The 11586-nt window shown below is 45.5% G+C and overlaps 1 protein-coding gene across 1 annotated transcript in view; it reads right to left on the bottom strand.

Moving 5' to 3' along the window:
* The window catches only part of CSPG4 (chondroitin sulfate proteoglycan 4), a 44275-nt gene extending 43160 nt beyond the window's left edge, over positions 1 to 1115 (bottom strand). Inside the window, exon 1 of the mRNA XM_026685127.2 lies at positions 853 to 1115. Within this exon, the coding sequence (XP_026540912.2) occupies positions 853 to 949 (97 nt within the window). The 5' untranslated portion in view covers positions 950 to 1115. The remainder of the gene's footprint in view (positions 1 to 852) is intronic.
* Between the last annotated feature and the right edge of the window lie 10471 nt (positions 1116 to 11586).

An 11586-nucleotide genomic window follows, 5' to 3' on the forward strand; every position in this document is an offset into this window, starting at 1 on the left:
GCTCAGATTCTACACTGTTTGCATTCAGTAATTGGCACTCAACATCTCCATGGCTTTTACCCTTGAAGAAGCGATGTCTTCACAGCAATCTCAGGAAGGGAGAAGGGGCTGAGGACTTTGCTGTGCCCTCTGTAAGAAGATCTGAAGAAGATAATGATGGTATCTCAAATCCCATAACTTGCCAGGTAGAACCTTGACCTTCAGACCATGTTCATTTCTAATCTCCCATAAAAAGAAAGTGAGGCCAAGTCCTCTCACCTTTCCACCAATGAGAGTCATTTCATAGCTTAGCATGCCCCCAAGTTATCATTGTTGTCAACTGGGGCCTCGAAGGTATCTGAGTCCGTTATCTCACGTAGCTGAGATGTCCACCTCAGACTGGTGCTCTTGCAGCCCTCAGCTTCAGCCGATCTCTGATTTTATCTACTCAACAGAGACTGCCTTGAAGAAGGCTGCTCTTTCTGCTACTTGAAAATTGGAATTGAAGTACAATCTGGAAGATGCTTTTTCTAAAGATCACCAAACATCGTGCTTGAACATTCCAAAAGTTATAGCTGGAAGGATTAAAAAAAACAACAACCCCAAAATCTGTATATCTCTTCAAATTTCTGGATCATTCCTTTCCCCCATCCTTTTCCTTGTGAGGCTGCCAGACAAGTGTCAGCCTCACTCTGTCCCTTAAGGATGCAAACCTTCTACCCTCCCAATGTACTGACTTGGCTTGACATGTTGAATTCTGCTCGTGCTTTTCTTTGGCTGGAGCTCCATCCTCATTGCTTTTCCGTCCCCCTGAAAAGCAAGAACACCATCCCAGAAGAAGAAACGATCAGGTAAGGAGGAAGGATGACTTACCTCCCAATGCTGGATCGGCGTAGATAGGAAGAAGATGTAGCAGAAGTTGGAAGATTGGCCAGCAAGCCCAGGTCCCTGGAGGAAGTCTAGATGCCATGATATTGCCTGCAACGGTGGCCAGTGGCTTCAGATCATTCCTCTCACCCTGGGAAGGACGAAGTGGGTGAGTCAGGCGTTAGAAACAGAGGCTGTCTGTTTTCAATTGAGTTTTCAGCTACTACTATATTTAATAAACTCGCTGCTGGGACAGGGAGGGACAATCTGAATTTCTTCAGCAGTCACAAGCAGGCTGGGCTAAAGCAGGCACCTCTCATATTACAGACGAGTTTCCCCTCTTAAAGGGAACGTCAATTCCTCCCCATTTTTCTCCTCAAAGGCACATAATACTTTCTTTCTCTTTTCTTTCTCTCCCCAGATCATTTTGGGCCTCCAAGGGAGCGGGTTGACCTCGTTCCAGCTTTCACGGGGGACAGGAAGATGTTTCACGATGCGGAGGAGAAGAACCGGACTTAAAAACCTGAAGGCCAACTTGTAATGTGGATCTGGTGGATTTGCTCTTGAAAAATCACGGACCAGTTGTGTTGTGTGTTTGTCCAGTTCCTCTTTCATCGCTTTGGGAGTGTGGGAATATCTCTTCAGCCTGTGGAAGAGATAGATATGGTAGATATCTTCCTTCTACCCATTGATAAGCAGTGCGGTCTCTTCTAGAAAACTTCTAGTAGGGGAGCACCCATCACATAAATGGCAATCTTCATTTCCAAAGGCTATTTGTAACACAGATGTATGTGGCTGATCATCAGATCTTTCTGTTAAATCCACCTTGACAAGAACTGGGCATTTTAGGGCTCTTAGGCCATATCCAGCCCATTGGCTGTTCCTTGTCTGGCCCGCATGAGGTCAATTGGAAATTAGAAATCAAATCTAATAAATGCATGCCATGCAACTGCACGGTTCTGACCAGTTCTGGAGAACCAGTAGCGGAAATTTGGAGTAGTTCGAAAACTGGCAAATACCACCTCTGACTGGAGATTTTACAGTATCCTTCCCCTGCCACGCCCACCAAGCCACGCCCACAGAACCGGTAGTAAAAAAAATTGAATCTCACCACTGATAGATAGATAGATAGATAGATAGATAGATAGATAGATAGATAGATAGATAGATAGATGGCTTCCCACCCACCCCAACAGTTCCAGTTTTGCATGGAAAACTTAGGAAAATTAATTGCCCACCCCTGGCTTTGGGTTTCATGCCTCGGAGTGAAACTTCTGGGTGGGTTTGCCTTGTACAATGGCTGCTTCTACAGCTGGCTTTCCTTCAATCTAGCAAGGTTTCTGCTGGAGCCCCACTTTTCACAAGGATTGCTTCTTTCACAAATACCCACAATTCACAACAGGCAATCAGGGCCTTTGATCCAGCCTGGGGACCTGCTTGGAGATTGGCTCACTCCTACTTAAAAGCCTGATCTCTCTCTCTCTCTCTTTCTCTCTCTTTTGCATCAACAACTGTGGTGGCTCCTGTTTGGGCAAGAACTATGAAATGGAATTAATGGGTTGTTTATACTTGTTTCCTAGATCATTAATAAAGATCTTACGTAAATGTAGCGCTTGCTTGGCTCTGGAAGACTTTTATGAGCCTCTCCCTCTGGGTTTTAGTCAATTCATTGCTTAATTGAATTAAGATTCTGGAATATCGTTTTTGGCCAAGCTTGAGTGATTTGGCCTGATTGGATTTTCCAGCAGATTCCTTTCTATTTCCCTGTCATAGCTCCGCATGGCAGGCCAGATGTTTCCATCCTTTCCCCTGCATTTCATGATTGCGAAGAAGGTGACAAATTTCACCTCCATTGCAACCCTAAGCTGCATCAACAGAGGGATACAATCAAGATCGAGGGAGGTACTAATACAACTCTATAAAGCCTTAGTAAGACTGCACCTAGAGTACTGCATCCAGTTTTGGTCACCACACTATAAAAAGTGTAGAGAAGAGCAATAAAGATGATTAGGGGACTGGAGGCGAAAACATACAATGAACAGTTGCAGGAACTGGGTCTAGGGAAGAGAAGGACCAGGGGAGACAGGAGAGCAGTCTTCCAATATCTGAGGGGCTGCCCCAGAGAGGAGGAAGGGGGTCAAGCTATTCTCCAAAGCACCCGAAGGCCAGACAAGGAATAATGGATGGAAACTGAACAAGGAGAGATTCAACCTGGAAATAAGGAGAAATTTTCTGACAGGGAGAACAATCAACCCACGGAACAGAAGTTGCCTTCAGAAGTTGTGGGAGCTTCATCACTGGAGGCTTTCAAGAAGAGCCTGGACTGCCATCTGTCAGAAATGGTGCAGGGTGGGGTTGGACTTGATGACCTACAAGGTCCCTTCCAACTCCAACTCTAATTTGTTAAATATTCAAACAAATATGATACATCCCAGATCTTTTCGGTATCCATCCTTATATACATTAATCTGCCCAATACACCAATCGGGACTGATAAGATGTTTCTCCTATCTTGATAAGCTTTAATGGAGGCAGGAGGCCAAGTATCTAACTTGTGCAGGCTAGTGGCACGAAGACATATGACTCTGTCAGGGAATTGTGCAAATTGTCCAAATTTTAACCCACAGACGCTGATACAAACTTGCGGTTGTACATAAATAAACATATTTGCAGTACGCAAGAGAGTCAGGCGAACTGGAGCGTCGTAAGGTAAATCAACACAGGAGCATCATTCCTGAGGTAAATCATGGAGCACACCGGAGAAAAAAAAGGCGGGAAACAAGGTAATGCTCCCTTTTACCCCCGGCAACCAATCACAGCCTAGATTACCTCAGGCAGGAGCCAGAACCTCTCCAACCAATCAACCACAGGTAGCCTGCAATTTACTATGGTTTGTTTAGTGATCGTTCAAAGTTATAACGGCCCTGAAAAATGACCGTTTTCCATAGGTACCACTTTTGCAGCATCTCCATCGTCACGTGATCAGGTGCTTGGTAATTGACTCATATTTATGACGGTCGCAGAGTCCCGGGGTGGTGTGATCCACCTTTGGTGAGCTTCTGACTAGCAGTCAGTGGGGAAGCCAGATTCACTTAACAACCAGATTGCTGACTGGTTGACTGCAGTGACTTGCTTAACAACTGTGGCAAGAAAAGTCATAAAACACTCACTTCACAAGTGTCTCACTTAACGACAGAAATCTTGGACTCAATTGTGGTCGTATGGCGAGGACTACCTGTATCACTGTGTGTTTTGGTTCACCGCACAACCCACTGCTCCAGCTACTAAATTAAATACCTTAACAGATATTTAGAATATAGAATAACAGAGTTGGAAGGGACCTTGGAGGTCTTCTAGTCCAACCCCTTGCTCAGGCAGGAAACTCTATAGCATGTCAGACCAATGGTTGTCCAATCTCTTCTTGAAAACTTCCAATGTTGGAGCATTCACAACTTCTGGAGGCAAGTTATTGGTCCAGAAAGGCCAGGAATGTCAGTAGATCTCTGAGAGTGGATCTCTGGAATCAGATGGAAACCTTTCCATAATTGCCAATAAGTGGAGATTTCCATAAGGAAGTTATGTTGGTAGATTTCTGTGTGCAAATTATATATCCTGGCGCTGACCAATAGTTTCTTCTCTTCCATGGACTGTCTGGCTTAGAAGATTTCTTCTTGTCAGTGGTGAGGAAGTTAGAACATGGGAGATGACAGATCTACTCGCCGTATGGAGTTTAGATCTCCAGCATGGATCGAAAGCCACTAAATTTGAAATGGACAATATAAAATCCTTTTATGTTGGATGAGGAACTTATGGGCTTTGTAACATTCAAACTCCAAACTCCACCTGGCCTTGAGCTGCCGCTAGTCTAAATATGACAATAGTCAGAAATGATGGGTTTTGGAGTCCACCCATGCCTGGAAACGGCTGTTGGGGGGGGGGTCATCCTCACATCTTAGCTAGGAAGATGGGGTAGGGTTTTTGACAAATGAAGGCCCCTCTGGGAGATATCAGTGATGGAGGCAACAAGCGAGTAAGGACACCATGACGTGTGCAACATTATGAGAACCGGTCTAAACAAATGGATTGGTCTATTGTCCTAAATCACGCAATGGTTGCTTGGCATTGGCTTGCTGTGTTGTGTAAACCCAGCCAGTTTGTAAGCCATGGTTTATGGCTTTGCATTGTGTGGCAGCTCACTAACTAGGGTTTATTCAATGAATTATGGCGAAAGCAATTATGGCCAACAGAAAATGGAACCAATGAGTAAAGCAACTGCAGTAGGACCAAGTCAATAAAGTTTATTAATGGACCGTCTCTTCTCCCACACAACTATTTCATGCTCTAGACCCAAAGGGTCTCTTTTCACCCCACTGCCAAGTGCCTGGACAAACATTTCCTTCATATGGGGCCTGCCCACTCTGCCAGTCCTATTTATAGGCCGGCGACGGGCAACACACCATAACAATGCAATGTATATAGATCATTGCTCCTGCTAACTCTGCTTACACCATTCCTTTTCCTTCCCTTTCCCAGGAATGCTCATGCTTGTAGACAGCAGCATTTCCGAGAGGTTGGATATATAATCTCCAGCCCTGTACAAAGGTGAGATTTCCAAGCCTTATTTATTGGTGTTACTGATTGTAACCCTGCACCAGGGAACAATGAAAAGCAGGCATAACTCACGATGCTCCGACTATTGTAGCATCTTCCCAGGGTTCGGTTGGAAGTGAGTCTTGGTGGAGAAACCTTTGCCCAGTTCAGCACCAGGAGTTAACTTCCAACAAAGTCTGTTGGGATGATTCTTTCCAGTTTGGCTGGATAGTTGCTCCTTCTACCACAGTTGGAGAGAGGGAGGGAGTCAGGAAGAAAGGGCAAGGAAGGAGGGAAAGAGGAAGGGAAGAAGGGAGGTAGGATGGAAGGAAGGAAGAAAGGGAGAGAGAAAGAGAAGAAGGGCAAGGAACGAGGGAGGGTGGGAGGAAGGAAGAGAGAGAGGAAGAGCAGAAGGGCAAGGAACAAAGGAGGGAGGGAGGAAGGATGGAAGGAAGGCAAGGAGAGAGAAAGAAAGGAAAGGAGAGGAGAGGAGAGGTAGAAATGGAGGGAGGAAGGAGGGAAGGATACAAATAGCAAAAATACATCTTCAATATTGTCTTATTGAGCTACAACCTGATTCTAACAACCATTTAGATCTGCTCCGTTTCCACCCGCCTTGTAAAGAGACCTTAATGAGCTGCAACCAATAATCTTCTAGACCTCATTTCAATAAAGGGCAGCCCGTCTCCCTCTATCATATCATCACAATCACACCCTGCCTGAGCCGTTTCCATTTGAGGACTTCCATTTAATCCCTCCTATCAGATGATCGGCCAAACACTTGACCGGGGTTGTGTCAAACACAAGAAGTGTCTCTTTGTGAAAGCCAAGGGTGAAAGCTCTCAAAGGCCTCCGGGGGAATATGTGGAACCAGTTGTCATTTTCATCATGACAACAGCAGGACAGGAGCCAAAATAGGAGTGTGGAAAAATAAGGGGGGGAGGGGCAGGGGTGCTGGCAAGTTTGGAGTGGGGGACGCTGAGTTTGGAAGGCTTTGATTGGGCAGTTAGGGCAGCCCACTTGACATTTTTTCCATACTCCTCCTAAACACTCATTAATGCACGGGTACCCTCCTAAAATGGCTCCCCCTCCTTTCCATAAGCCTCTTTTAGCACTGAGGATGTTACCTAGTTGGGTTTTGAAACATCTGCAAGAAAACTGCCAAGCTCAGAGAGCACCAAGGACCCCACAGTTCAACCCCAACTTAAAAGGATCCTCTTCTATTCATATTAATAAAATAATATGTATTTTATGATGGTATTCTGTGAATACTCAGACCATCCTGGGCCTCCTGTGTGAAGCAGTCCTCTTTCCAGGTGGTTTTGACATATGGGTTGCCTTTCTACTCACATTTGCTTCTAATTCTTGATGAATGTATTTTTTTTTTTAATGTACACTGAGAGCGTATGCACCAAAGACAAATTTCTTGCTTGTCCAATCACAGTTGGCCAATAAAGAATTCTCTTCTCTTCTCTTCTCTTCTCTTCTCTTCTCTTCTCTTCTCTTCTCTTCTCTTCTCTTCTCTTCTCTTCTCTTCTCTTCTCTTCTCTCCTCTCCTCTCCTCTCCTCTCCTCTCCTCTCCTCTCCTCTCCTCTCCTCTCCACTTCTGATTCCTGTAAAAACAACAATATTGGGATGGACCAGAGTCCTCTCGTGATGAGATGGGCAGCAAACAGATTTAATTAATAAATTATATAGGGGTCTTCACATCATAACAATGTTCCCTTCCCTCCCTCTGGTTCCTTCAATATCAGAAAGGTCTAAGAGAGCTGCAGCCATCTGTAAATAAATCCAGCTGACACCGTTCTCTGTAGAAACATTTTGTTTCTCTGCAGCTGTTGGTTTTCTTCCTTTCCAGCTCAACATCTGGATCCATGTGTGGGGGGAAGATTCAACCGTGAGGGATCCAGGCCATCGAGGGGAGCTTGACTTCCTGTGCAGCAGACAGCTATGCCTTCAACATCCTTCAGTGTATTCCATCCAAGGATGGGATGTTGGCCATCTGCCTATAAACCAAACATCCCTATTATGGTTGCAACAGACTGTAGTTCTTTGGCATTCTTCCTTTGAGAAGTTCAGAGATGCTATCATCTTTTTTCTCGCTGTTTGGGAGGGAAGAAACTTTGTCGCCAACTGCTCTGGACTTCTTTGGCCACTGATTAGCCCTTGCCAAGATCTCCTCCTCTCCAAAACCATGTAGTCCATGCAGAATCGATTGTGTGTCTTTCTCCACACCCTGGTGCCCGAAGGAGATGCTGGTGTGAGTCACCCCATTTTTTCTGCACTTCCAAACAGGCTAGCAAACCATGCTTTTAGCTGATAGAGATGTACACTACATAGCTTATTATTTTGACAGGTTTTGATTCTGTTTTTCTCCAAGAGTTCGGGGCAGCTAATATCCCCACAAGTAAACTGACTCAGAAAAGGTCAGAAGATTAAATATCCACCAGAGTCTGTACGGTAGGACCTTTGAATCCTACTTCAAGAGGTGAAGGTAGGAGGCACTTAGCTAAAGCTGCTCCCTGGATTTGTAGCAGAGGAACTCTGGAAGAATCACCCCAAACACAGAACATAGAATCATAGGGCTGAATGGGACCTCAGGCATCTTGTAGTCCAACCTCCTGCTCATGGTAGGAACCTCATACCATCCTCAGTGAAATGGTTGTCCAGTCTCTTCTTGAAAACCTCCAGTGATAAGAGCACCCAAAACTCCAGGAGGCAAGCTACTCCAATGACTGACTGTTTTCACCACCAGGAAGTTTTCTCCTTAGTTTTAGGTTGAATCTCTCTTTAACAAGCTTCCACTGAATGCTTCTTGTCCTGCCCTCAGGTGCTTTGGAGAATAAGTTGACCCGCTCTTCCCTTTGACTGACCTTCAAGTATTGGAAGATGGCTACCCTTAATCCTCCTCTTCGATAGGCTAGGCATATCTAGTTCTCTCAACCGTTCATCCTATGATTTATCCTCCTGATCCTTTATCCTCCATTAAATTATTTTAATATTTATTGTCCATTAAACGTTGTCCATCCACCCACCCTTTTTCCTTGTGTGGGTTAAAATGACATCATTGCCAGGATAATGTCTTTTGCACAAAAGACTAATCATCAAGGAGGAATCAATGAATTGGTTTGGCCCTGAAACGGTCTCAATCCCGAGGAGTAAATTTGCAAAGGAGTCAGATGTCAAAAATTCCCACCAAACTGCGATGGCTGTCATGGTTGTTATTTTTGGATGGTGCATCGCCCACCCAAGTCATAAAAAAAGGGAAGAATCGTGATCACTTCTGCAAATCTCCTCTGGAGACAGGGATAAAGATGAATTTCCTATCTACCGCAGCTATCAACTTTTCTAGGCAGTTTACGATAAGGCCATAAAACCAAGGTGAAAACCATGAATATGAAAAATGAATTGAAGCCATCCCCGGTTAAAGCAAACTCTGCCCAGAATGTTATGTTTTAAGAGCCTTTTGAAGAGCCAATAAGCAAATTATATCTTGCCCCTAGTGTCCCACAAGGCAGCATGGAACACCTGCCATTTAAAAATACTCCCAGTGGGTCATCTGTAGAGCTTCAGCATCCAGGATGGTTGAATAGTAGCTCAGTGGGGGTGAGGAAGAGACCAAGATAGGTTTGATGAACAAACAAACAAACAATTTCATGCCCCCACACCATCATTTTTCTAGAATGGCTTCTTCTAACTTTATTTCTTTCTCTCTTTCCGTCTCATTCCCTCTCTCTCTGTCTGTCTTTCTCTTTATCTCTCTCTCTCTCTCTCTCCCTCTGTCTTTCTCTCTCCGTGTCTGTCTTTCTCTCTTCCCCCTCTCTCTGTCTCTGTCTCTCTCTTTCCCACCCTCCCTCTCTCTTTCTCTCTCTCAATTTCTTTGCCCTTCCTGTTTTACAGTAAGGCAGAGCTAACATTGCAAAGCTGCAGTGGATGTTTACATCACTCCAAACCATCGCTGTTGGAAATGTTCTCAAGGTGTGCAGTTTTCTGGTTGCTATGCTTTCAAAGCAAAAATTCTTGGGGCTTCCGTTGGATGTTTGCTTGCTGGAATGTCCATTTCTTGCTTTGATGGGACGTGCGATAAGAGTCTCCAGTCAAGATTCCTGATAGTCACATATCTCATGGCAAGGATTGATTCCTTGTGATCTCCACCATCTGCTGTAAACAGTATTAAGCATCACAAATGCAGACAAATATATGTGTTCCAGGATAATGTTGCAGGATCTAATCTGGGTCCAGTTTGAGAGACATCTCCAAGGATGAAGTTCAGAGCCTGAAAACTTGGAAGATTAAACCTCTGGCCTTGGTGACTGACCTGGATTGGAACCTGAGACCTTAAACTTTCTTGTGTGGCTTGCTTGTCTGGCTGTTCTTCTTGGAATATTGTAGAAACCGAGCTCAACATCGCCTCTCTCATTTCAACAGAAGAAGCCATACCTCCCAACATCTGGATGAACATCTAAAGCACTTCAAGAAGAAGACTAAGGAGAGAGGAAAACCTCTTTTGGAAGGAATTAAAATAATAACTGGGGTTATTCAAGAACCAGGATTGCCCCAAGTCTCCAGAGCTCCTGTTCTTGCAAGGAGGAAGCCCAGCCAGGAGCCTCTGATGCTGGCCAGTCTTGGCCTTATTCTGCCAGAACCATAGCAAAATGAGAATAAACAAGCTAGCCTTCTGGCCTGCATCACTGTTGCCTTAGCAACCAGGCAGCCAATGGGGAGAGGAGGAACTGTTGATGTTCCACAAGGCAGCTGGTGGGTGTGTGGATCCCAGGGAAGGGGCTGGAAAGATGCTTTCGAAGTGATTCCTTTTCAATCGATCGCCTGCTTCACCTCCCAGCTAAGCCGAAAAGCTGCCGCGGCAGAGTACACCACTGAAGCAAAGAGTGGTGATTTTAATTGGTTGTCCTAAGAACCACCCCAGGTTCATTCCCCATTTATGGCAAGAGCCATCTGGCTTCTTCTGTAACCTAAGCCTCAAGGTCTGTTGGGTTTCCCAGGGATCTCCCTCCCCGGCCTTAGCCAGCTTCAAGCTGGTTGGATTTTTGGAGATCTGTCAAGGTTGGGTAGGTCAAGATGGCTTGCAAGGGGTTCTGTTGAGTTGTTAAGATAAAAAGAAATGTCCACTTCTTATATTTGGCACTGACTTTTCTTTTCCTTCCTTCCTTCCTTCCTTCCTTCCTTCCTTCCTTCCTTCCTTCCTTCCTTCCTTCCTTCCTTCCTTCCTTCCTTCCTTCCTTCCCCTCTCCCTCCCTCTCCCTCTCCCTCTCCCTCTCTCCTTTCCTTCCTTCCTTCCTTCCTTCCTTCCTTCCTTCCTTCCTTCCTTCCTGCCTGCCTGCCTGCCTGCCTGCCTGCCTGCCTGCCTTTCTTCCTTCCTTCCTTCCTTCCCCTCTCCCTCTCCCTCTCCTTTCTTTCCTTCCTCCCTGCTTGCCTTCCTTCCTTCCCCCCTCTCCCTCTCCCTCTCCCTCTTCCTCTCTCCTTTCCTTCCTTCCTTCCTTCCTTCCTTCCCTCCCTCTCCCTCTCCCTCTCCCTCTCCCTCTCCCTCTCTTACTTCCTTCCTTCCTTCCTTCCTTCCTTCCTTCCTTCCTTCCTTCCTTCCTTCCTTCCTTCCTTCCTTCCTTCCATCCATCCATCCATCCTTCCTTCCCTCTCCCTCTCCCTCTCTCCCTTCCTTTCTTCCTTCTTTCCTTCCTTCCTTCTCCTCTCCCTCTTCTCTCGATCCCTTTCTCCCTCCCTCCCCTCCCTCCCTCCCTCATTCCTGAAAAGAAAGAGAACCAGAAGACTGGGTTTTTTTAAAAAAAAATGCTTGCATCCATCTGTTTGGGGAATCTGTCAACTCATGTGACGGCAACAATTCCCATTGTTGAATTCTCTGGACTCTTGTGATCCCGAGGCAGGAGGATGTTTGATGTTCCCAAGTGAGAAATATCCCTCTGGATTCCTGTCAGAGCTGTCTCTCGGATGGCCATGATGGCTGCTTTCATCTGGTCATGTTTTTGCTTCGCCTCGATCCCCTCCATCTTTTTCTTCCTTCATCTCTTACAAGTTGTTGTCATCTGCACTTCCTGTTTGGTTGGAGAATAAAAAAGGGAGAAGTCAAATACCTACTTTTTGAAACTCCCTTTCACTTTCCTTCCTTCCTTCCTT

This window comes from Notechis scutatus, chromosome 11, assembly GCF_049901735.1.
Source record: "Notechis scutatus isolate UNSWTSFEM ecotype Mainland chromosome 11, rNotScu1.2, whole genome shotgun sequence".
Lineage (NCBI taxonomy): Eukaryota > Metazoa > Chordata > Lepidosauria > Squamata > Elapidae > Notechis > Notechis scutatus.